General features: G+C 42.2%; 3 protein-coding genes across 8 annotated transcripts; 2 read left to right on the forward strand and 1 right to left on the reverse strand.

Annotated features, from left to right (window-relative positions):
- Positions 1-1,928: 1,928 nt before the first annotated feature.
- On the reverse strand, positions 1,929-7,125 carry MRPL32 (mitochondrial ribosomal protein L32). The gene is made up of 3 exons (XM_074988080.1): positions 6,975-7,125; positions 4,173-4,351; positions 1,929-2,552 (listed from the first exon to the last, which is right to left on the reverse strand). Exons 1-3 carry the CDS (start codon positions 7,078-7,080, stop codon positions 2,298-2,300), a joined length of 540 nt encoding a protein of 179 aa, XP_074844181.1. The 5' UTR covers positions 7,081-7,125; the 3' UTR covers positions 1,929-2,297.
- Positions 7,126-7,321: 196 nt separating this feature from the next.
- PSMA2 (proteasome 20S subunit alpha 2) lies at positions 7,322-14,874 on the forward strand. The gene is made up of 8 exons (XM_074986031.1): positions 7,322-7,459; positions 9,450-9,526; positions 9,922-10,054; positions 10,727-10,849; positions 11,544-11,625; positions 13,498-13,571; positions 14,344-14,401; positions 14,488-14,874. Exons 1-8 carry the CDS (start codon positions 7,416-7,418, stop codon positions 14,602-14,604), a joined length of 708 nt encoding a protein of 235 aa, XP_074842132.1. The 5' UTR covers positions 7,322-7,415; the 3' UTR covers positions 14,605-14,874.
- A 2,713-nt stretch (positions 14,875-17,587) lies between these two features.
- On the forward strand, positions 17,588-23,061 carry C2H7orf25 (chromosome 2 C7orf25 homolog). Of its 6 annotated transcripts, none has more exons than XM_074986036.1 (2): positions 17,588-17,728; positions 21,431-23,061. In XM_074986036.1, exon 2 carries the CDS (start codon positions 21,447-21,449, stop codon positions 22,713-22,715), a length of 1,269 nt encoding a protein of 422 aa, XP_074842137.1. In that variant the 5' UTR covers positions 17,588-17,728; positions 21,431-21,446; the 3' UTR covers positions 22,716-23,061. The 6 variants fall into 6 exon arrangements, with proteins under 6 accessions (XP_074842137.1, XP_074842138.1, XP_074842135.1 ...); XM_074986037.1 differs by lacking the exon at positions 17,588-17,728 and adding an exon at positions 17,743-17,879; XM_074986034.1 differs by lacking the exon at positions 17,588-17,728 and adding an exon at positions 18,123-18,378.
- Positions 23,062-26,082: the final 3,021 nt, after the last annotated feature.

Here is a 26,082-nt window from a genome sequence, read left to right on the forward strand (position 1 = left end):
TTTAATTTCCATCAGCTTGTATCATACAATATAGATTATATAAGGATCATGCAGGAGCCCTTACAATTCCCTTGCTGAGTGAATCCCCACTTCTCATGATGGTGGTCACACCTCTGGATACAGTAATTCAATCTCTGCCAAGTATGACCCTATTTCTGTGCTCAAATACATCTGAATTTTTATTTTCAGAACCACCAAATGGCATTTTAGATTTTTACTCTCACTACAAAACTTTACACAAATACCACCTGTAGATTCTAACATAATCTATAGCACATATTTTCAAAATTTCTACTGCCACAGCTCTCAATTCTATTCTGTAGGATATTGCAACATCTGTCCATTATATTACATTACTCAAAAACATGGCAAGGTATAAGTGTAGGCTGTATACATGAATGGCCTAACAATCCTACTGATGCGCAAACTCCTCTCTGCAGATCTCTCCCTGAAACAATCTCCCAATCCTCAAAAGGAATTAAAAAAAATTAACCACTCCCCACCCACAGCAAAAATAAATAATAATAAAAATCCCATGTTCTCATCACTTCCATATTTGGCACCAAAAAAATTTTCCATTCTGCATTGTACTCCTTCTTTGATTTCATTTATGGCCGGGGTGTCAAAGACTTGATGGTATGATGGGGGAGAGGGAGGTTTGCTGGACACAAAGGATTCAAGTAATTTTTGGCTTGAATAGGGCCATGTTAAATGACTACTGTCTCACCTGCATCACTCATTCCTCCTTTAGCCTGAGGTAGGGTCAGGCTGCATGATCTATCTTGAGGATATCCTACCTTTACACCTGTTCTCATCCCAGTCATTAGTACATGGAGGTCATCAGTTGGGATGGAAACCCTAAAGTTGGCAGAGCTGAGGTTGACTGTTAGTGTCGCATGCCTTTCCAGAAAGCTGAGTGCACCTACACTTAATTCTTTATTTCCATATTTAAAGAGGATTAAGATATACACAAGCCTCATTTTGCACTTTAACACTGCTCTCTTGAAATGTACAACTTTTAGAGAGGAGGTTGGGTTATGCGCACAGTATCAGGAATTCTTTGCTTAACTTATTTTAAATTTGGACCACAAACCCCATCCTGAGCCCTCATGAAGCACAGCAATTTTCATAATCCAAATAAGCATGTGCAATTTAGAGTACCCAGAGAAACATAAAATCACCATTTAAACATTAAGTCTCAATCCTACTTTAATGGGAAAAATGAGGATTCAGCTGTCATGGAAGTTACTAAGCACCAACAGCTGCCAATAGATGGTGGTTGTGCACAATCCCTGTAAACAGTAACAACCTGAGACATGCATTATATGGATTGCAAAGTGGGGATCTCAGTATGGAGAATGCAGATTGACCCTCAAAACAGTGGGGACCTGGTTAACTGGGATGAATATAGATCAGCTGTGGCTCCCTGATCAAGTCATATGGCTGTGGCCCACCACATGAAAAGCATTTATGTATTATTGTCCTTACAAACTGCTTTTCCAATGAGTATTTAGTATTAATGTTTGTGTCTTCACCCAAGAATTTCCAACTACTCTACAATTATTAAAAGCCACATAACATCCCTCTAAGATAAGTTTCCATATCATGTTTTGATAAAGAGATGCTAGATGACTTGCTCATGGTCAGTCAGTGCAAAAAATAGAACGATGGCCAGTCACTTGCTCTAAACACTCAAACGAAATTCCCGGCTCAAACTCCATTTCACAGAGACCCAACCTGAAAATCATCCTGCTCCTTATCCTCTTCATACATTTTTATAGCTGGTTTTCTTCTGCTTATGTTCTTGGCATCTGCCTATAGCTGATATTGTTCTGTTAATATTCTTGGCATCCTCTTAGCAAATTTTGAGAAGTCAGACAACTTTTTCAGAGTGGCAGTCAAAAAAGCAAAGAATACATCTCCCTACAGAACTTAATGTGCTTTATTTTTCAGCTGTGAACTGACTTTACATTATTCCATTATGTGAAAATCATCCTTTCTATTTACAGTAATAAAGCATTCAAGCAGTATGTTGTACTTAATGTTCTATAAGAGTGTACCTTCACAAAGTTGTTCCTGATTTTCAGTCTTTTTACAAGTACAACACTATTACACTGAGATGTTTCTCACTGTCATGCTATGATGACAACATTCAATCTCACAAGGAATGCTTCTGAAGCAGGTGACAGCTTCCTATCTTAGCATTAAATGAACTAAAGAATTGAATATTCTTGATAAACATTTTCTCCTTAGCATCTGCTGTTTTTGATAACATTGGGTTCTACAGTTCTGTGGAATCAATTTCGTGTAAACCAGCTGGGACGCTTTCTGTTTCTTTCAATGATCCGCTTGCCTTCATCCTTTTCTGTTGGCTTGTCTCCCTCATACAAGACAACAGTCTCTACAGTGGAAGCATTAAATGGCCCTGCTTCCTTTTCCTTTATTTGCATCCTTATGAGACTAGTTTCCACTTGAATCTTTTTGTAGCAATAGGCACAAAGGACGTGCTTCTGTTTCAGATTGCCACATTCAGGACAAACATCTATATTTGTCTAAAAAATAAAAAGGAAAGTTTTGAAGTGAAGAAGACATAAAATGCTGAGACGATGGGTGAAGGTAATGAGCAGCCCTCTGGTTTCCAGCCAATAGGAGCTGAGAGCTTTTGCTGAGGGACGGGTAGCATGCGAAGACTCCTCTCTCTGTCTTTCTTCCCTCTTCCCTCCTCCCCCCACCATCTGGAGGAGAAAGCCACATGAAGCAGGCAAGCAGGACTGCTGGCCAGGAGTCACCGAGGTAAGTTTCCTGGCCAAATCCTGCCTCTGGCACCTTAGAGCTTTCCCCTGACTCCCAATTTCTTTCCCCAGGTCACAACTCTTTCCTGCCCTAGGTCAGAAACCAAACACCTGCATCCCAGACCCCTGCCCCAGGTCAAAAATCACCTCTTTCATCCAAACTCCCTCCCAGATTCCACACCCCCTTCTGCACCCCAATCCCACACCCCAACTCCCTTCTGCACCCAATCTCTATCCAAGACCCCACACCGCCTCTATTAATGTCATGGAAGAGCGTGGGCTTTGACCACTTTCCAAATTCTTGGACTAGTTCCCTCAAAATTTATTGACGATCCTTGAGTTAAGAGCTTGATCCTAGAAAGTGACAACTGAGACAAGTTTTACTATCACAACAGTCACTAAGCAAATGTATTATGTTTGCTAACATTTGCCAAACTGGGTTCCAAAACACAAGCTTGTCTGGATGCGGAGGATAGTCAGGCATTTTAGTCACACTGACATGTACAAAGTAATTTCATATTTTACTGGTTTCAATCTCAACCTCAGTTTCCCCTAAGCTGCAGAGCTTCCCAATAAGCCTCAAGGCTGCATCAGGGAGAGATCTTGCCCCAATCCCTGAAGCTGCTGACCCCAGCACAGAACCACCCAGGTAAACTCCACTCAATCTACTACTCCACCTTGAGCACGCTGCCTCCCAGCCCTTAGCACCCTCCTGTACCCTAAACCACTTGCCTCCCAGACCCACTCCAAAGCCCACACTCCCAGCCTAGGGAACTCATACCCACGCCTGCATCCCAACCTCCAAACCTGAGGCTCTCTCCAAACCTGGAGCTCCATGACTACACCACAGCCCTCAGTCCCAGCCCCGAATCCCTCAACCCTAGCCCCACTCTAGAGCCCACAACTGCAGCTGCAGACCTCACACTACTGCACCCCAACCCTCCACCCCAGTCCTGAGCCCTTCCCACATTCAGAACCCCTTGGCTCCATTCCTGCCACATGAATTTTGTTATGTGTGCCATTAGGGCGGTGATGTGTCACATATCATCTTCATATTGGTGCATATAAAAATTTAGTCCACTCAAAGGTGGAAAAATTAGAGAACACTAATCTCAACTGTGATCTTATTTTAAAATGTAGTTTAAGGTTGCCCAGTTTGATTATAATTTAGAATGCGCTTTGTAAGTGACAAACATATTTTAAATATTTATAGAGAATTTCCCAGAGAGGTTTTTCAAGGTGTTCTACCCATCAAGGTATATTATCTTTCTTGAGCTTTACAAAATTAGCACAAGAAATTTTATAAACATGTTGTGCATGTTTTTAAAAGCTATTTGCAATGAATAAGATGGCAAAGCCAACAGAAATGTTATGGATTACCTTGATTTTTATAAGTTTATTAGGATGCCTTCGTCTGCACCGGTTCACCTCAATAGTACGTCTCTTCTTGGGAGCTGCCATCCAAAAGATGCTATCTAAAAAGTTTGGAGCCTTGTTACTTTCTTCACCGATATTTTCAGTTGGCTCGAGAGCTGGAGACTGAACAGCCAATGCTGGTGCTTCAGGGGAAAAAAAAAAAAAAGAGGAAAAAAATGAATAAGCTCTACCCTAACACCTACTGAGTTGTACAGGTAATCAAATCCAATGCTTTTGCAATATTTTAAATGACAAAATTTTACATGAGCAGGATTCTGCTAATTTCATTATAAAATGACTTTTTTGAACTTTTATGAAAAGATGGAGAATATTCAGGACAATACAAAGATTGAATTCACTTACAAAAAAATTAACATACAATTCAGGTTTCTCCTAATCAATACCACCCTCTTTTTCCCCATATACTCCTGGAATTAGTCTTCAAAACCCTAAACTCTAATATTAGATAAACAGGAAACATTCAGTTTAAGTTTCCTTATATCTCTCTGAAAAGAACTGTATCACTGCAAAAACACACAAGCACCAACCCTAAAAAAAAAGAATAAAAAAGTACAAATAGGATTCTTATTCACGCATGGCTACCACCTAGTTTGGCCCTAGATTCAAGTTTGCTGAGAAAAATGGCTGCAGGTATGCATGCTTGTAAACCACCACATTCAGCCTTTCAGTTGTCCACATTTTCAATGGCTGGATTTATAGACTTTACAGAAGGGACCATTGTGATCATCAGGTCTGACCTGCTGCAAATTGCAGGCCACATAACTTCTCTCCTACTCCTGTGATAGACTCCTAACTCTGCCTGAGTTACTGAAGTCCTCAAATTATGATTTAAAGACTTCATGTTAGAGAATCCACTGTTTACACTCATTTAAACGTGTAAGTGACCAGTGTCCCACACTGCAGAGGAAAGTAAAGGCAAACAAAAAAAAAACAAAACAGGCTTTCTACCCATCTAATCCACAGGAAAATGCCTCTCCAGTCCCAAACATGGCAATCAATTAGCTCCTGAGCATACAGGCAGGATCCACTAGCCAGGCACCTGGGAAGGAATTCTCTGTAATAACTGAAACCCCAGCTAGTGTCTCATCAGAGCTGCTGCTAGAAATCACAGATCAGGTACAGGCCACTATATGCAGTCTCTTCACATTGCTCCCTCCATGATCTTATCAAAGTCAGTCACGAATACAGAAACCTAGAAATGGATGAAGTCTGGAACCAGGCACAGAATTTTTAGTAATATCCATACCTAGAGAGAAATCTTGGAACAGATAAGGAAGTAGAAAGGGGGTGTTTCATAGAATCATACGGTTACAAGAGACCTCAGGAGGTCCTCAAGTCCAACGCCCTGCTCAAAGCACGAACAATCCCACCTAAATCATCCCAGTCAGGGCTTTGTCAAGCCAGGATTTAAAAACCTCTAGTGATGGAAATTCCATCATCTCTTTCAGTAATCTATTCCAGAGCTTTACCAACTTCCTGGTGAAATAGTTTTCCCTAACATACAACCTAGGCCTCTCGCACTGCAACTTGAGACCACTTCTCCTTCTACTGTCATCTGTCATCACTGTAAACAGCCTCCCTCCATCCTATTTGTAATCCTCCTTTGGGTAATTGAAGGCTGCTATCACATCTCCCCTCATTCTTCTCTTCTCTAAACTAAATGAGCCTTAATTCCTCAGCCTCTTCTCATAAGTCATGTGCTCCAGTCCCCTAATCATGTTTGTTGCCTCCTGCCGGACTCTCTTCAATGTGTCCGCATCCTTTTTTAATGGGGGAGAAGGGCATTCCAAAATTGGACACAATATTCCAGATGTGGCCTCACCAGTATCAAATGAAGAGAAATAATCACTTCCCCAAATCTGCTGACAATGCTCCTACTAATATGACATTAGCGTGCTTGGCTACAAGGGCACACCGTTGACTCATACCCAAAATCTCATCCACTGTAATGTGCAGGTCCTTTTTCGCAGAACTGCTGCTTAGCCAGCCAGTCCCCAGCTTGTGGTAGTTGTTGGGATTCTTATGTCCTAAATGAATGATTCTGCACTTGTCCTTGTTAAATCTTATCAGATGCTTACTCAGACTCAATCAGGTTACTTCTTTCTAATTCTGCGCTTGGTTTGGGGAACCTCTCTGTCTGATATACTCCCCAGTCCCCATAGACTGTAACTTTTATACTGAACCACAGAGAAGCAATTTTATGCTTTAATAATCCACATTAAATTACTTTATAAAACCTAGCAACCAAGTGTGCCTTCTTTGGGTTTTTTTTTTTTTGGAACTTAGATGACACAAATAGCTCTCCCAAGGTCAGGGTATCTGTGATTTTTAGGGCAGCTTTCTAGGACAAGCCTTTAGTAGAGGGCACTTTAAAGTTCTCACAGCCCCCCATCTTCTACACTTGACGTGTCATCGTGGAGATCAGCCTTGACACCCATCTTTCAGCCACAAAGCACCCGCCACGTGCTGCAGGGAAAGACACACACCGAGGGCAGACACGCCACCTTCTGGGTAGAGAGCGGGAACTGCGAAGCCCCCAGCCGCCGCTCAGCGGCAATGGGTGACTCTTGGCTCGGCCACAGCCACTCGAGAGAAGTCACTCACACGCGCTGCGCCCCGGCGGTGACTGCAGACGGAGCTCAGCACCAGGCGCTCAGCACACCCCATGCAGGGCCGCTACAGGAGCCTGCAGCACGGGTAGGTACAGCCCCTCCTTCCCTCCCAGCCTGGCCGGGCTCTACCTACCCCACGGGGGGCCAGGCAGCCCCCGCAGGACGCTCCGCTCTAGCTGCCCCCAGCAGCGCCGCAGAAACCCGCGAGCCGGAGACCAGAAAACCACCAACGCCGCCATCTTTCCCTCACGGCGCACACCCGCGAGCGGCCGCAGAGCGCCCTGGGAAAGCGAGTCTCTCGCGCTGCCGAAACAGCACCCGTCCGGCGGCCGGTGTCTTCTCCCAGCATTCCCTGCGCGCGGCTCTCTGCACGGCCGTCGGACTACAAGCTCCAGCATGCTTGGCGGCTCCGATCTGTGTATCCCCGCTCCCCCGGCAAGCTATTTGCGCGTAAAAGATGGGGAATTCCCGCCATGCACCGCGCAGCTCTTAGCCTCCGCCTATCAGGGTCAGGAGTCGGCGTGGGCGGAGGGAGACGGTGACTGGGCAGCGCCGTAGCCGGGCTGAGACCAAGATGGCGGCGGAGCGCGGCTATAGCTTCTCCCTCACCACCTTCAGGTAGCGGCGAGACAGGGGTGCTGCTGCGTGGGGTGGGGGTTCGTGGTCTAGCGCGGGGAGTTGTACAGTTGTCGCCCCATCTCCATCCCGGGTCGGGGTAAGGGCCCTCTTCAGGGTGGGGGGCTGCGGGCGGCAGCTTCCTGGCCGAGGGAGCCAGATGGGCCCGGAAGGCGAGGGCACGACACTTGGCAGCCGGCCTACTTGCCTGCCGGGGGAGCAGGAGCCGGGCTCCTGGGTTCCGCCCCCCCCCCAACCCCCGCGCGTAGGGTCCCGATCCGGCCCCGGCACTGCCATTGTAGCGAGGCATCGGCGCAGGCCGCTGTCTGCCAGAGCGCGCGTGCTCTCTTTCTTATTTGCTCCATCCGTGGGCGGAATGAACGCATTTTGTTACGTGCACCAAGGCGTGGGCGGGTGTGCACCCCCAGTAGGCACGTAGGCTGCCCGTTGTTGGGAGGCAGCAATGAGCGCTGTGCTAATCGGCTGGGCAGCAAACGAATCTCTTCTGGGTAGCCGCCCAAGCCCTCAGTGTACAGGGAACACTGTCTCCTCCCCGCCCCGCGGAGAGAAAGTTGTTCCAAAGTAGCCAGAGGCACAAAAATAGAAACTGAAAGTAAGAGCCTGGGCTACATATTGAAACGGAGTCCACGTAACTGACGGAGGGACGGGGGAGAGTCAGAAGCAATTTAAAATTGCAAACTTTTGACCTAAATTCTCTTGAAGTACAGTAAATGAAGCACTTCTACAATAAATACAGAATTTCCCCTTCATTATTTGAGGGAGGCTTTTCTGCATTTGCTGATTTGGATTAGACACATTAAGATCTGTAGCTTTATATTTTGAATGTTTCACCACAGTTTGGAAATTGTATTTTTGAAGGGAATTACAAACCTTTTACTTCACACCAGCTACTGTTTTTCCTGAAACTTCCTTCAAATCTACTTGGCTGTTGTTTCTCTGAATTGTCCACCCGCCTACCCACACCCTGAAAAAAGAAGTGTTAAAATTAATAATGCAAGGCACTGCCCTTTACATCACTTTTAGTGCACTTTATGCCATTATCACGGTCCAAGAACAAATTTATTGTGCGAGCTGATGTTCATTTCACTTTGGTAGTGTCCAATATTATATAGACCTGTGTGTGTGCGTATGTATGTATGTGTGCGCATATATGAACCCGTTAGCCTTTAGTCAAAGCCTGTGTGTGTGTGTTGTTTAGGACAGGGTGTAAAAAGGTCAACAATCATATTGCTGTACTTATTTCATTTATAATTCATAGGCAAAATCACAAGAGTAGGTTCTTGTTCATTGATCACTTTTCTAACATCCATAGGTACAGTGTCATCAATCTCGTATCAATATTTTATCTATGTAATTGTCCCCACAAACTATTTACACTTAGTATCATTGAAATGCAGCCAGTATCATTGAAATGCAGCCACTTCTGAGATGGACAGCAACAACCAGCTGTTATATATCATGCTATAAAAGGGTGGTTTGTTGAAGGAGAAGACTAAGTTGACCCTAAGATTGGAACAAAAAAGGAAAAGACAGACATTTGAAAATCATTCATTTAGAGTTTTCTGCATCCTATTTTGCCAAGAACCCTGCTCTTAAGTGAGACCACCAAATTGAGTGCAATCTCTTACTAATTGAAAATAACGTGAAGTAAAGTTGGAAAAAAATGAACTTGTTCTTTGGGAACCTGCTTCCTGGCATTTCACTTGGTTGCCAGGAAAAAAAATTTCAGTCGGTATAGTGCAAGCAGGTGGCACAGAAGCTTCATGACAGAATTCCACAGCAGCTAGATCTATGGTAAACCAGTCCAGGTCCTCCGCATGGTAGAGTGAGACTTCCAGACTTACTTTTGTTTGTGATCTATGTTAACTTAAGGCTAGATCTCAAGATGAAAGACAAATAGCTGTCACATAAAGACTGGAGCATATTTTCTTAAAATGTCTTATGACTGAATTGTATGTGTTCTGCTTTTTAGCCCTTCTGGTAAACTTGTTCAAATTGAATATGCTTTGGCAGCGGTTGCTGGAGGGGCCCCATCAGTTGGAATTAAAGGTATAAGAAATTGTCAAAGATTAATCCAACTCTGGGTTTTAATACAATGTATTTGCAGGGAGAATCTCAGATTTTTGGCTCTTTGAAAATGCATATTTCCTAGTTACTCTGCTGGGATCTAGGGAGGGATGATTTAAAAGGTAGCATAGAATTGCATTGTTTTTGTTTCTTACGTACATTTTTAAACGTTAAGAAGGGTGAAGGAGATATGCTTTGGTACCTATGTACGGTGCAGTAGCAGCCCTCAAGAATGAGTGCTTAACATGCTAATGTAAATCTTGAGATCTATAAGATGGGGAAATTTTTAATGTTAGCAAAACTGTTATGTTGTTCAGCTGCTATTGATAAGCTTTTTATATTGAATATATAAACATAAAAAACGTATCTCTTTCCAGCTGCAAATGGTGTGGTGTTGGCAACTGAAAAGAAACAGAAATCCATTCTCTATGATGAAAGGAGTGTACACAAAGTAGAACCAATTACTAAACACATAGGTCTGGTGTATAGTGGCATGGGTCCTGATTACAGGTAAGAGAAAATTGCTGCTGTTGGAGTGGGGTGTTCATAGTGGTCTTGATTTAGATCTTTTAATATACAGAAATTGAAGGTACTGCTGCAAATAGGTCTTTCTGATCTCCCAGCTCTCTCTCATCTCATATTCCTAAAGAATATCTAAACCCATCAGTTGTTGTTTAATGGTTGTCCGTGCTGGTGGTGTCGTTATATTTTTTTTTCTTAACACAGACAATTTAACAGTTGAGTACAGTTTGAAACTATTTTATCCAGCACTCTCTGAACCCAAACTGAGCTGGATAAGAGAATTTTCCAAATGAGGGAAAGTCATTTTCCGCCAGACCCTGGGTTGACAGCTGACAGCAGGCATATACGCTGCTGGACGAGGGAGGTTGCCAGACAACAGAATTTGGTTGAGAGGTGGATCCTGTAGTAAATATAAAAACATGTATACTTAAAATTGAGAATCAAACTTTTATGAAAGAAATAGGTTCACATTAAGTAAAGTTTCATATTTCCTTTTGTCTTAGTGTGACTTCTAAGTTGATGCATAATACATCATAATGGAATACATGCATCCGTTCCCTTAAATTACTGGGGAGTAAACAATTCTGTATCTTCAGTGCCAGAGGTGTAATGTTTTAGTTTTTTCCTATAACTAAAATTTTTGGTTTTGCTCTTTTGTAGAGTACTTGTGCACAGAGCACGGAAGCTTGCCCAGCAATATTACTTGGTTTACCATGAGCCCATTCCAACAGCACAGCTAGTACAGAGGATTGCATCTGTGATGCAGGAGTACACGCAGTCTGGGTAAACAGTTCTGACCAAAGTTGCTGCAGTGTGGTCTATTTTTACACTGTCTCTCTCTCTGTGTGTGTGTGATATAAAAAAACTCAATTAAATTTATGCTTTATTGCGTAAGGACTGTTTTTCCTATGCTTAGAGTAGATACTTTCCCAAACTTCCCTTTTAGCTAAAGTTTCCCTATCTTTAAAATACTTACCAAAGTCTTGATGGTGTTTATAATTTGTCTTCTGATGTGGAGGAGAAAGATGCTTTGAAATTGCTCATTGTGTCTAAAGAGGAGGGAGGACGTTTTTTGTAATATAGTGTGGGGGTGGGGAACTGCTAACTGTTCATATAGCAGTTCATGGAAGTACTGTTAAGTGCCTTGAAAATATAAAGGTCCCTGTATGTTTTAAATTTCTGGACTATCCCCATTCAGTATTTCTTTAAAAAAAAAAAAAAGAAAAGAAAAGAAAAAGGGAGATGCAATGTTACAGAGACTCTTGTGTCTTATAATGCCAAATTGGACAAGATACCCATTAGTGAATAATTCATCCTGAGGAGATTTCGAGGAGCAAGGATTTGATTATAGCTAATTTAGTTTTAAAAAATATATCTGGAAAGAAAATAATATATCTAAGGGTGATCTTTAGACCTTTTAAAATAGATAATTTTAGATTTAAGGAATGGTTATGGTAGTTTTCTTCTCTCCCTATAGAGGTGTACGTCCTTTTGGAGTATCGTTGTTAATATGTGGTTGGAATGAGGGGCGACCATATCTGTTTCAGTCTGATCCATCTGTAAGTATCTTGCAATTGTACAATAACTGAATGTTTTTAGAGAGATGTTCGAGGCATTACATATGCTTGTGAGAGTCACTGCTCCAATGATGACTCTGGTGACTGAAAATATTGATCACTTTAAGAGGTGATCAGATTTAATGTGTAATATGTTCAAAATTAATTCATGCTTGCAGTGAGAGGACTGTAAACTTATTTTGCAAACCCACTATTCTGTGCTATGTCCATAATTTTAGACTATGGATACTGAGTGGAATTTTTCCAATAAAACTTTTTTTTGGGTGAAACATGCATATTTCACAACACTGAAGTGTTTTGAGTTTCTGTTAATTTTGCCAAATAGATCATTTGAAAAAGACCCCTACCACACACACACAAAAGTCAAAATATATAATTTCAACACTTTTTAAACAATCATTTGCTTTTTAAGTTTTAAATAACTTTGTATTTTGATATTTCCTTCAATTTTATTTTTTTAAAATTAACTTTTTTTTAAAAAATTTCTGAAATCCAATATAAAACATTTTCATATTGTATAGGACAAAACATTTAGTCTGACCTGAAGTATATTTTTGTAACTTGGAATTTGCTGAAATTTTGCTTCTGGTTGGATGCAAAGGTGTTTGGGTTTGTTTTTTTTTCATATTTTTTCAGAATTTGCAGCAAACCAAGAAATATGTTCACACAGCTCTAGTATTTAATGAAGGAAATTAATTGTTGTAATGGTCTGTGATGAGATCTAAAAAACTAAAATGTACCGAACATATTACAGTAAACCCTCAATTTAACAGACTAAGGAGGGGGAAGGGTGTTTGCTATGCCCACAAGTCCATTAAATGCGAGGGTTTACTGGTCATCCATCCCCCCCCCGGGCTCTCTCATCACTCCCCACCCCCCCGGGGCGCAAAAAAAAAACCCCAAACCAACCAACTGCCACTCAGCAGAGCTGCTGCAGTGGGATGAGTCGTGGACCCCATCATATGCACTGGGGCTGCCATGCGCTCCTTCCACCAGGGGTGGGCAATATATGCAAGTGCCAGTCTGCCCATGTACCTGCCCCACCTTTGGTGCAAGGAGTGAGTGGCAGCTCTGGCAGATGAGGTGGTGACTCCTCCACGTTGCAGCAGTGGTAAGTCTCTTACTTTTCTTTTTTTGTGGGGGGTGGATTTTACAGATCCCAGCAGACTTTGGGAACAATGGCAGGGTTAGTCTGTTGTTCCTGAAGTCCGCCAAATTGGAGTCTGTAAAATCAAGAGTTTACTGTATTGTAAAATTGCAAATGCTTTATGGTCTTGCAAAAGTGATGGGTGTATATTTTATCCTGTTTGAGTGCAACTTCCACTAACATTAAAAGGATTTCTTACTCAGATTGAGGCAGCATGTGACCCTGAGGGGCAAAATATAGTTTAAATATAAATAATGCATAGCAAAACAGCTATACAATTTGTCATTTATTATAAAATATATAAAATGCCCTGTGATAGGCAGTTGAGGTACACTTTTCATGGTTGGTTAATGTCCCATCTTTCTCAGTAGTGCAAAAACTTCCCCTTTGTTCAAACAACAAATTGAAACTGTTTTTCATCACTTTTTTCCATCCAATTAATTTCTTAAGGAAGAGGTAAAATGTCAGCTGAAAGTATGTTAAGTAAAGTAATATTTGTTTCTTAGCAGATATTTTAAAAGCCAGACTTCAAAACCGCTTCTTTCAGACCCTGCATTGATTATTAGGGTCCTTTAAATATCCAAACTAAAAACTCTTCATAAGAAACTGTTGCATTTTACTTCACAAATCAGTAGCGTGATTAGTATGTGTGAGATTGAATTGAATTGTTTTCATGTCATTTGTTTAATGTGTTTTCATCTATCCAGGGAGCTTACTTTGCATGGAAAGCAACAGCAATGGGAAAAAATTACGTGAATGGAAAAACTTTCCTTGAAAAAAGGTAACACTTCTGCATTACCAATCAAACTCCTAAAGCAGTAGCTCTCAACTTTTCCATGTTATTGTACTCCTTTCAAGAATCTGATTTTTGTGTGTCCAAGTTTCACCTCACTTAAAAACTATTTGCTCACAAAATCAAACATAAACATACAAAAGTTTCATAGCCATTTTTAGTAGTAGTGTGCTTACTTTCTCATTTTAGCATAAAAACATAAAAATAGAGCAATATTATATTTGCGTGTATATATACTATCTAGTGCAGTATGAACAAGTTACTGTTTTGTTTTTAAATTTTAGTTTGTACTGTTTTGGCTAGTGCTTTTTATGTAGCCTGTTGCAAAGCTTGGAACATATATTTAGATGAATTGATATGTTCCCTAGAAGACCCTCTGTAGCTCCACTGTCCTAAAATGTTGATATGCGCATCTTTACTAGCCAAATTCAAATATTTTAGGAGTTCTGATGTTTATAATACAATGTTAAAGATACTTAAATTTGGAATAAAACTGAAAGAAAAAATGTTTCTGCTTGCTTAGCACAATCTTCTTGACTGGCGCAGGTGTGAATGTGTGTTGGAGGGCAGGCGGGGAGTGATCAAGGATAACGTACAGGTTATAGTTAACATCTTATAAATTTGAAACTGTTTTGTTCTGTACTGTCACAATTCTAATCCAACTTGCATGTCTCTGAGACAGGACAGTTCTTGTTTCTGAGAGAACATTTTAGGTTTAATACAGAATTGTGATTTTTTTTTTTTTTTTTTTTTCTTGTAGATACAATGAAGATTTGGAACTTGAAGATGCTATTCACACAGCTATCTTAACACTAAAGGTTAGAGAAGTACTTTAAATAGGTTTTCTTATGTGGTATGAAATTATTGACACAGTTAAGGAAACTCTCTCTCTTCTCTTCGACAGGAAAGTTTTGAGGGACAAATGACAGAAGATAACATAGAAGTTGGGATCTGTAATGAAGCAGGGTTTAGAAGGCTGACACCAACTGAGGTTAAGGATTACTTGGCTGCGATAGCCTAGTATTCAGCAAGACTGTGTGGACTCTCACAGATCTTTTTAAATTTCATTACTTAAATGTTTTTGTTTGCAGTTTCTGAATACTTATTTCTACGTGGTTTGACAGATATTTTAAATATTATGGGTGAAAATGCTCTGATCCTAATGCGGATACTTGGAATCTTAATACAAAGAATTGTTCCCATTGATACATGCAATCTTTGTGCATGAAATTGTACAAAATTTGAGGATAAAAAGCTTATAAAAGCTAAAGAATAAAACATACAAACAGCATGGTTTTGTGGGGAATGTTTGTGTGTCTTTAATTTTCTATAAAAGCTCAGTTTGAATATAATTTTATTAGGGAGCCATACATTTTAGTAACCACCATATTCAGCCTTCAAGTTATGCCAGCTAAACTATTCCATTTTTTTAAACGTGAGGAAATTGGCTTCAGATTAGTTTGCTCAACTACAGAATTAACTGATGTGTACTACATATAATGCAGAATAAGCCAAGCCTTCCAGGTACAGGGTGGATCTCCCATTTATTTCACCAATATGCCTGCTTTTGGAATACTACAGCAGTTGAGCCCTGGACTTGTATGTCTGCTAACGTGGGTGTTCCATAACTGGAGTGTGTTTCTTACTTTAAGACTTTACATTTATCAGAATTGAAGGACTGCAGTTTAAAACGGAGAAATAAAGATCCTAATAGATCAGGCACACAATATTTTCCCTATACTATCAATAAAATTCTGTACTAGGTAGAAAGGGAGGGAGGGTGTATTAACTTATTCCTTGAATAGTGCTTAATTATATAATGTGCCCTTAAAACGTTAATCTAAGTTGCATGAAGTAATCGGACAGTTGTTAAGAACTTCTTTAGAAACAATGGTGAAACTGCACCACAGCTTCACAGATGTAAGAGTAGTTGCTTAATTTTTTTGACATTTTGTTGTCATTTCAAAATTATATAGAACTTGCATTACACAAGAAACATAAAAGTGCACATACTTTTAGTGCCCAAAATAATTGCTCCTACAGTCATTCTTGAAGTGAATGCTCTTTGGAGCTTGTTAGGTTACTGACCATTAGTATTACCGCTGTAATATTAAAATGCAAAATGTAAAATGACCAAAAAGAATAAGTGCACATAACTATTTTCCTTTTGTAGGCTGCTGGTGTGAAAGCAACAACCAGGAGAATAATACATGGTCTGGTCTTGTGGGATGGTGCTCCCGACATTCACCCTTGGGTCTTTCTTAACATGTTTTATACTATTAGGAGTCTTTGAAGTAGGATTTTCTGTAGCAGGTAGCCTTGACATAAATGCCATAGAGGAAAAGTTGCACCCTGAAGACTGCACTGTGATTCACCCATCCAATTCACTTAGGTAACAGCTATGCTAGAGAAGTTTGTCAACAAAATTATAGTTTTGTCAACAAAACTAGTTGTGCTCCTACACACAAAATGCATTTTGTCGACAGTCTGTCAACAAAACTTGCTTGGCACTTTTGCCAAGTGCTCTGCCTCTCCACAATGAGGAATAATGCCTTTGTTGAAAGTTTGTCAACAAAAAAGCTGTGTAGATGCTCTGGTGGACCTTCTTGTTGACAGACAGGGCTTCCGATTCATGTGCCAGCCGTATTTGCTGAATTTCTGGTTGGCCCTTCTGTTGAGAGAGCAACCGGGCAGTCTGGGTGCTCTGTCAACAGAGCAGATTGCTCTTTCAGTCTGCTTTTGGGCGTGGACGTGATCTGTTGATGGAAGTTTTGCTGGAGGATCTCTTCTGACAGTAACCTCTGTGGACAGGTTGCTGTAGTGTAGACATAGCCTTAGTTTTTTTACTTTCAGAAACACTGCTTTCTCTTGGCTGTCTTTAGAGGTTGGGAAGAGTGGTGGAATTGCAGTGCAATTTGTTATTCTGTATTAGGTAGACAGCAAGAGGGGTTCCTTAAATTATTCCATGAATAACGCTTAAAGTGCCCTTGAAATGTTAATTTAACTTGCATGAAGTAAATTCATGCTTTCAGTGCCCTCAAAAGCCACTTGGAAAGGAAAAGAATGTGTTAATTCAAAGGCTTCAATTATATGGCAGAAGAGCATACCAGCATTTCTCTCATGTTGCTATCTTGTTCTCTAGAATCTGACCTTTTGTATAGAATGATAGAGCAGTAGGGCTAGAAAGGAGGTCAAAAAGTCATCTAGTTTATGTCCTTCCACTGAGAGGTAATGGATGGGTCTGTTATGGTTGAGTGGGAGAATGCCCATGATCAACCAGTCTGTCCTGATCTCTGGTGGTGGAGCAGGGCTGCCACTACGACAGGCTCCCTGCTTGCCCTGGCCCTACACTACCAGCCCAGGCAACACTTCTAGAGTCAAGTATATTTTGAGGAAAAGTGCAGTGTGGTGCTAGCCTCTAGTTAGTGCAGTTTGTCTTGTATCTTCATGAATACAAGTGTTCCCTAAAATAATCTTGGAAACAGATGAATGTGTCTGACATGCTCTAAAACTACCGCTTCTGAAGTAGTGGGAAGTTGTTAGCTAAGGTATAGGATATTAGCAGCAGAGAGATTAACCAATATATAATGGAAACCAACTTGAAAGGTCAGCAGGATTTGTGACTTTCTTTCGGAAGCAAGGGTGGGAATGGGACAGGGACATCTCTGTTGCAGACAGTGGTGCATACCATGTCCTATTCTGGCAAAATGCTAAAGCAATGCCTGTTAGTCTACCACGAGGAAGAAAAAATAGCCATTGCCTCCTTGGGAGGTTACTTTTTAGACTGATGGAACAGATAGTGTATGGGTACAAGTGCTAGCAGAGGGGTAAATTCTCTATAATGCACCCTTCCTTTGCTATCCCACCCGTAGGTAGAATCAAAGGGTGTTAAGAAGGAAGGGGTGTCAGTCTCTCTTTCCATTAAGTCCCTCGGACGGCAGATGGCGCCACAGGTGTCTGAAAAGATTAGAGCGTGCGCGGCTAGGCCGGATTTTTGCTGAGCTCGCAGCAGGGGAAGGGCAGGGCCGGACCCGGGGAAGACTTGCCATTGGCTTTCTCTCTGAGTGGGTTTAGGGGCAGCAGCTGCTCTCGCGTCGGGAGGAGGAGCGTGTGGCGTGACGGAGGGCTGGGCCCCGCTTTCAGGAGTAAGTACTTGCGCGGCTGCGGTGTGTCCACGGAAGGAAGGACGGACGGACACACACACGCACGCACACCAACCCACGGCTGTAAATTAATCCTGGTGAAAGAGATTTACCCACATCGAGAAGTGGGAGAAACTAGGGGGTAGCTACTGGGGTGAGATACACGAGTTAACAAGACTTTCTTCTGTTCGGGCCACTCCCTGCCTGTAAGGAGGCAGGAGCCCAGGCAAACGCACCGGCGCTTGTGTTTGTTTTTCAGTCGCAAGGCGTGTTGAGCCAGGTTTTGCGACGTGGCCTTTCTCTGCGCGGTCTGAGCTGCGCCCCACTTTTCATTGCCCCTTTATGGAGAGAGTCCACAGCCTCAGAGCTCCGCCCCAGGGGAGGTTTTGTGCCTGGGCTACGATCCCGCAAGCCCTCGCACCCAGGCCTACCGCTGGCGCCCGGGGAGTCGCTGCTGAGCGCAGTTTCCTGGGGCTCCGCTGCTTACGGGCTGGCTTAGTGGCGTGGAGAGGCTTGATTGCCCGGGCACCGGCCCCGCAGGCAGCAGCCGGGGATTTAAATCCCTTTGCCCTGTCGTAAGATGGTGGCTCTGCTGCCCTGTTGGGGGTGCTCATGTGACCTCTCCAGGCGGTGCCCGTGGCGAGGAGCCGGAGGTCAGACGCAGCAAGGGCAGGGGTGGACGCTGCCCTTCGCTGCACTGCGCGGTGCCCCCGGCCCTTGCAGGGGCCGGGGTTGGGGCTGGCAGCGGCGCGCTCAGGCGGCTGCGGGGGTCGTGGATCGGACCGGGACTGGGACTCGGACTCGAAGTGAGGCGGGATAGTGAGGCCAAGGTGGGGAGGGAGCTAGTCTGCTTCTTGCCTAGGGACGCCCTCAGGACTTAGTGATGGTGGAGCCAGGGGCAGGGGGGCCAGGCAGCAGCACCTGAGTGTGTTGAGGGGATGAAGCGTGTGGGGGAGGCTGGGCTGGAGGAGGGACCCAGTCTAGGCTCCCACCTGTCAGACCTGTGCGGTCTCTGCAGCTGGTGCGGGTTCCAGGCAGGATGGCCAAGTGCCCAGGTACCAGTGGCTTTGACTTGTATGCGTAGCTATATCCTCCCACCCCAGAAAAAAGTGGCCTGATTTTTTTTAAACACTTGTTCTCAGTGTTCTCTCTAATTTTTCCAGCAATGGGCAGAATATATTTGGTTATGGGCATCTAGGTGTGTGCTGATGTGCACCACCAATAGAAACACATGCTGGTGGCTGTGGGCACTTTGCTAATCAGCTGCGCAGCACCTGAATCTTCTGAGTGGCTGCCCAAGCACTCAGCTTACAGGAAATACTACTTGCTATCTGGTCACCCTTCTCCCACAAGCTCTATTAACCATCTGCCTTTCCACTGAGTTTTGCATGTGCTCAGTGCCTACTAAGCATATTCTGGGGTGTGGCCGTGCTCAGTAGGAAAGTGAAGTCTGTGTTTCACTGTTGCTCCCCTTTCCCTGAAACCTGCTAACAGTAATACTGTAGCAGGACAGGGAGGAGCTAAGAGGGAGGTAAGAGACATGTGGGCGGGAGATGAAAAAAATGAGACTGGAGAGGCAAAGAGGGGAGGAACATCAAATATCAACAAGCTTTAGAATTGCTATCTCACTGTTCAAAGGTTGCAAAAGAAGTGGCAGAAGAGACCATAATGGCCCTGAATAGCTTCATGGTTTGGAACAGGATTTAAATAGCATGTGCAGTGATGGCATGGTGTGCCCCCTTGAATACTACACAGATTGTGGTCAGAGTTTTATTCCAAAGACCTTGTTAGTTGCCTTACTTAGGCAGAATCTGTGAAGATCCTTGGTAGGGTGACTTGACTGGAGGCTTTAGACGTTTTCATTAGAAAGCAGTTCTGGGTTGAGTGAAGTTAGGCTTATTTTCTTTCTCTCTTTTGAAAGATAATGCCATTTTTGCTACTGTCACTGCAACCACTTAATTATTAATAATTATTGTGCTGAAAAATGGCCATCTATTTTTTTTAACTTTTTTAAAATCATTGAACTTTTCTTTGTTCCGGTGCAAAGTATTAGAGTTTTTTTTTATTTGTTTCTTTCATAGCTGACTCTTCCTATAGCCTTCTATTAATAAATGATATGCATATAAATTGTAATTATAGCAACATTTTCAAAAAATAAAAATATTGGTAAATCTAGAGCTTTAATATTTGGATACCTGTACTTCTCAGAGACTGATTCCCCTGCAATAAACTATTTTTAATTGAAGAAATAAACATCTCCCACCAAGCTGGAGGCCTTTCATTCTGTATCCAGCTGCTATCGTAATTTCATTACCACCCAAGCCTATAACAAAATAAGCTTTCAGTGACTGTTTCCACTGATAGATGTTGCATCAAACAGTGCTCGTTTTGAGGTCAGGTCAGAATAAGGTAACGCTAGTAGCAATGTCAAGTTTTAGGGTGTAAGCTGACGAAAGTACTTCAGGAATTTCTGAATGTGATTGTAATGGTAGAGGAAGAGGTAGACTTCTTTTCTGGTTTATTTTTTGTGGATTGAGATTAGTCATATGAAGATGGTAATGAACTGAATAAGGATTGGTGCGTTTGGAGTATGCTGGTCATATTGGGTGGAGGTAGTTGGAATTAAAGTTGGGGTTCAAGTGCATAGGGGTTCCAAGATTCCACACATCTGAGTTCAGAACCTGCACAACCAGATCCGCATTCTGGAAAAGGGTCTTGTCCCTATGTCTGGTTCCATTTGTGCTGGAATTTGTCTTGTCTCTGTCACTAACACCTGTTTCTGTTCAACTAATGTGCATCTAACCTAATCAGAAAATGATCTGGGTGTGTGTGTGTACCGTACTTTGTGTTAAACACAAAAGTCCTTATAATAATATTTGATGCTTTTTTCCCATATTAACTAAGTGATTCCCTCCACACTGCAATGAAGTAGGTAAATAATACCCATTATATGGATTAGGGGGTGGGGAGGAGGCAGGGAGGATTGGTGGGTACTGAGGTATCCAAATACCACACTATTAATTCATTTTGAACCAGTTTACCATACAAGAGTGCCTGGACCTACAGTCAATCTATTTTAAACACTTCCTTGAATGGCTGTGCTTTAGTTAACAGAGAGAATTTAAAATCACAACAGTCTTCTTTCTAGGTTACTTGCTTAACTCTGTGCAGTTCTACAGTATAAATAGACACCAGAAACTCTTTAAAAATGGTAAAAGAACAATGAGCTTCCAGAGTGCAGTACAAGCAATTAAAAATAATCACTAGAACTGCAGCGTGTAAATGTGGGGGGAGCTTAAAACATAATGAAGCTTGTATATATTTGTGTGAATAAGCTTAGAGTTTAGGGCTGAGGTTTCTAGAAGTGGCTAGGCATGTTGGACAACTCAAATAGAAGAAGCTCAGGTCATGAAATACACCTTTTTAAAAGACTTGCATTTTCTGAAAATTCTGAGTATTCACTTGCTGAAAATCCAGACCTGTCAACGTGCCTGAGTCTGGTGTTCCAAATCATTAAGATTTTTTTTTTTAAAAGATCTTGGCCGAGATGTTAAGGTTTCTAAGGCCAAAGTCGCACAACTGTGATAGTCATTGCATGGAATCCAGTGCAAAATCTGAAGTATGATTTTGGCAAAGCCCTTTTCCTATATTGTCTTTATTACTGAATTTCTAGTAATTATAATCTCTCTTGCTTTGATCTAATAGGAATAATGTTGTCACCATGTCTGTGCAATCATTGCTTTGTGAGAGAATCACTGTTGCTAAGGAATTAATAAAGAGAGCAGAAGCCCTTTCCAGATCACAGAAAGGAGGGATAGAAGGCGGAGCAAAACTATGCAGCAAATTGAAGGCCGAGTTGAAATTCTTACACAGGGTGGAGGCGGGGAAGGTAGCCATTAAGGAGTCCCATCTGCAGAGTACCAATCTCACACACCTCCAAGCCATAATTGAGTCAGCAGAGAACCTTGAGGAGGTCGTCAGCGTCCTTCATGTCTTTGCCTATGAAGACGGCTTTGGAGACAAGCAAACGCTGGTGGTAGATGTTGTTGCAAATGGTGGCCACACTTGGGTGAAAGCAATTGGTCGAAAGGCTGAAGCTCTTCACAACATTTGGCTGGGCCGGGGCCAGTATGGCGACAAAAGCATCATTGAGCAGGCGGAGGATTTCCTGCAAGCAAGCCGTCAGCAACCAGTGCAGTACAGCAACCCACATATTATCTTTGCTTTTTATAATAGCGTGTCTAGTCCTATGGCAGAGAGGCTGAAGGCGATGGGCATATCTGTGCGGGGAGACATAGTTGCTGTTAACTCTTTGGTGGAACACTTGACAGAAGATAGATACCTAAGTGCCAGCGAATCTGATGAAGAAAGCTCTGAACTCCTGCAGGTGACCAGAGTAGATCGGGAAAATTTAGTAGCCAGTATTGCTTTTCCTACAGACATCAAAGTAGATGTGTGCAGTAGGGTTAACTTGGATATAACTACTTTAATTACCTATGTCTCTTCCCTTAGCTACGGTGGCTGCTACTTTATCTTTAAGGAGAAAGTGTTAACAGAGCAGGCAGCACAGGAAAGGAAGGAGAGAGTCCTGCCTCCCTTGGAGGAGTTCATGAAGGGTAAAGAGCTGTTTGCTTGTGAATCTGCAGTCAGAGACTTTCAGTCAATCTTACAAACTCTAGGAGGACCTGGGGAGAAGGATCGAGCCGTGGTACTCATGAAGAGAATTAATGTGGTGCCAGACCAGCCCTCTGACCGTGCCTTAAGACTAGTGGCTAGTTCAAAAATCAATAGCCGTGCTCTAGCCATTTTTGGGACAGGAGACACTTTAAAAGCCATCACGATGACTGCAAACAGTGGTTTTGTTAGGGCAGCAGCTAACCAGGGGGTTAAGTTTAGCGTGCTTATCCATCAGCCAAGGGCATTGACTGAAAGCAAAGAGTCTGTTGCTACGCCTTTACCAAAGAACTGCACAGCCGAGAGTGGACTTTGACTAAGCCATCTGATTAATTACATTAAAATAACTGTTTAAATGTACTTTTAGTAAGGCAGTTCAAGAAATAGAACTTTCAAAACTACACTTTTTTTTTGCATGCCAGATCCTGATACACACGCTAACATACCTTCTAATGAAATATTCAGGTGATGTAAAAAATCTGTACATCATTCAGAATAGTAACTATAATGGCTAAAGAAATATAAATTGTTAAAACATGTACATCCTCTGTGGAATTTTTGTTCTCAATTCAATATAATAATTTATTCACTGGCATAAGTGTGTTTCAATGGAAAATGTTCCCTATGTTCTACCTTATTAAAATGGTCAGTTAGAAAATCAAGTTGTGTGCTTCTCTTGTCTCTATGCCATGTGATGTTTTCATCACCTTTTAGGGGAGTACAGTTTTTAAAGAGTTGTAATATCAGGTCTGCAAATCTGATTTTTGTTAAATGTGCAACACACTGAAGGATTGTAATATACCAGCTTATCATATGTGCAAACACGACTGCCCAGAACCTCAAAGGTATTTGATTTCAATAGATGCTCCAGTGTCTAAATACATTTTTCAGAATCTTTTACTACTTTTGGTTTTAAAAAGTTCATATACTGACTCTACAAAAGACTGACTTAGTTTTGACAACATCTTATCCTCCTGGGAAAAAATCTGAGATTTGAAGTTTCATTGCATTTACGGTTTTTGTTAATATTCCTGGGCTTGCATGGGGATGTCTCTGGCAACCTGATACTGTAGCTGCCCTGAAGAAATTTTGCTCCTTTTCCTCTTGGGCTGTTTAAATGTCCCGTGCGCTCCTGAAGCAGAGGGAGAACCTTTCTGAATGTTCCATAGAACATTCTGTTGTTTGTTCCAGCAAATAGAGCTCATATTGACAAATGTCCAAGCATTGTGTTAAGGAGCACTTAGTGCTGAAGGTTTAGTGTCACTTTCTTGGATCCTGCTGTAATCTCCCACCCCCGGACAGGGGACGTAAGGGTGTGGGTAATGCTGAATGTTAAGAGTAGTAGGATGGGGTAGATAGCTACTACAGTAGACTGCTGACTTACGTGGACTTTGCATTTTCACGACCCCTGCATCAGTCAAATTTCCGTGCAACCCAGGGAGAGAGGGGAGAAACTGACAAGGGCTCCAGCCCTGGTCAGTTTCCTGTCTCCAGTGAGTGGAGGGGAGTGGGGGACCAGGCAGCACTGTGTCTCCCAGCTCCCATCCTCTTGCCGGAGCCTGGAAACTGACCAGCACGTTGCCGGTCAGTTTGCTGGCTCCCAGCCACGCTGGGAGCAAGACCTGGCTTCTTCATGGCTTCTTGCAGCTGGGAGAAGTCGTGCTGGGCAGACAGTCGTGGTGGCGTGGCTTCTCCCAACTCGGGGAAGCCAGGGAGATGCCTCAGCAGCACCATTGTCTTTCTCCCAGGCTTCCCGCAGTTGGGAGAAACCAGGCCGGGCAGACAGCCCCAGCAGCGCGGCTTCTCCCAACTGTGGGAGCTGGGTGGGCAGACAGTTGCAGAGTGGCTTTGAGTTGTGTTTAACTTGCGTTAACGCAAATCAAGCACAACTCGAAGTCGTGCATTTCGGGGTTTACTATACTTATCTGTACCAGCAGAGGCTGTCTCAGTGGTGGGTGATGTCATTACCGTCCAGACACTAATGTGGAGTATGTTTTTAAAAACAAACTCAAAAATCCTCATTTTTTTAAAAAAATTGTTAAATTATGGAGTACAAATTGAAATTAAATAATTTGGGTGCTTTTTCTTACATTTTCAAATACGTACTGTGTGTTGTAATAGAAATCAACAGTGTACAGTGCTCACTGTTTTTAATTACAAATATTTACACTGAGCACTGTATTTCAATCTTTTTAATCATGAAAGTAATGTTTTAATTTTTGTATTTGTCATATCAAAGGGAATGCTTACTACTCATTTTAAATATTAGTGTGATTTCAATGTTATGTCAGCAGTGATGCGACCATTTGTGATTAGTATTTTGTTCATTTTCCATTGTGAATTGAGAATGAAAAACTTAGCACTCAGCAATACATTTTTATCAAGGTGGCTAAAAGGTACCTGCTTCATATTTTGAACACTTGTTGAAAAGATGTCTTTATTCATACTACTTGTAGTTAAAATATTTGTTTGGCTCTCCAAGGGTAAAGCTCAATTCCATTTCCCCACAACAATGTAGATGCAGCACTCTTCTCTTTTCTAAAAGAGACTGCATAGACAGTGGGAAAACTGTGAAAGCCTATGGTACACAGAGGTATAGTGATGGTTTCTAGTTGGAGCTTGTCTTCTACTTTGGCAGTTGTACAGTATTCAGTTACACCTGTTGCTTTTCCCTCTAGGCATTGAGGTAATTCTTGTAGTAGAGTCAGGGCTGTGGAAATATGCAGGTAAATCTGTGGTACTATATCTTCTTCCCTATCTGCAGAGGTTTGTGACTGGATAAGTTAATGTGACTCCCTTCTTGGTCTATTTGTTTATGAGCAAAAGACCAAATTATTAATGTTGAGGTTTAGCAACGTACCAAAATCCTAAAGCAGTTGCGCAGGTATTGTCTGCCAATTGAGGTGGTTTTTGCTGAGGAAGAAGAAGAAATAAGGACAAATTTACTCTAACAGTGTAGAGGTGTACAGAATTTTGGACATGGGAAATAAATATAGTGTACCATTCTGGCTTAATAGCCTGATTTTCGCTCTCATGGATTTGGGAAGAAAGTGGTTTTGAATGGTAGGTTTGTTTTGGTAAAGCTGAAGTGCACCCCTGTGTGAAATGTTACTGTGCTATAGAGGTTGTCAAGGCTGTTCCCCACACTGACTCTGAGTGCAGAAGGTGGAGGCCTGAAGGAGACCTTAAAATACCTTTCCTCTATAGGTTTCTGCTTAAAAGCTTCCCTATCCCCATGGGAGCTGCCACCCTCCTTTTTTTTTTTTTTGAACCCAGGAAGACATACCATGTCTTCCTCGGATGTCTCCCTGTGCGGTAACCCCAAACTCTTAACCTTCCCTTAAGAGAGATCTGCGATCTCTGATAGCTGACCTCTCAGTCTTAGGTATGCATATGCAGCCCTCCTATTACTTTCCAGGACACAAGAATCAAATTGTCACCTTAAAAAGGTGATTTTTATTAACAAAACAAGACATACTTGTTAACTGTGCTTGTGTGCTAGGTTTTACAGAGCAGCTTAAAAAAAAAAAAAGAAAAAGAAAAAGTAATGCTCTGTTTTAATCCTTCCTTGGGACAGTTAAAAATTACAATGCGCAGGGGGTATATTTGCCAGCCTGAATAGTCCTGCACCAAACCCAAAATTAACAAAAAAAAAAAAATACAAGCTTGTCTGACTAAACATT

Source organism: Carettochelys insculpta, chromosome 2 (assembly GCF_033958435.1).
Source record: "Carettochelys insculpta isolate YL-2023 chromosome 2, ASM3395843v1, whole genome shotgun sequence".
NCBI lineage: Eukaryota > Metazoa > Chordata > Testudines > Carettochelyidae > Carettochelys > Carettochelys insculpta.

Excerpts from the sequence above, each read along its gene's own strand:
- MRPL32 (XM_074988080.1), bottom strand. The coding sequence starts at position 7,080 with ATGGCGGCGTTGGTGGTTTTCTGGTCTCCGGCTCGCGGGTTTCTGCGG. Across the intron at positions 4,352-6,974 it reads GCTGCCTGGCCCCCCGTGGG|CACCAGCATTGGCTGTTCAG; the intron begins GTAGGTAGAGCC and ends TTTCCCCTGAAG. Across the intron at positions 2,553-4,172 it reads ATAAACTTATAAAAATCAAG|ACAAATATAGATGTTTGTCC; the intron begins GTAATCCATAAC and ends TTTATTTTTTAG.
- PSMA2 (XM_074986031.1), top strand. The coding sequence starts at position 7,416 with ATGGCGGCGGAGCGCGGCTATAGCTTCTCCCTCACCACCTTCAG. Across the intron at positions 9,527-9,921 it reads CCCATCAGTTGGAATTAAAG|CTGCAAATGGTGTGGTGTTG; the intron begins GTATAAGAAATT and ends ATCTCTTTCCAG. Across the intron at positions 14,402-14,487 it reads CAGCTATCTTAACACTAAAG|GAAAGTTTTGAGGGACAAAT; the intron begins GTTAGAGAAGTA and ends TCTCTTCGACAG.
- C2H7orf25 (XM_074986036.1), top strand. The coding sequence starts at position 21,447 with ATGTCTGTGCAATCATTGCTTTGTGAGAGAATCACTGTTGCTAAGGAA.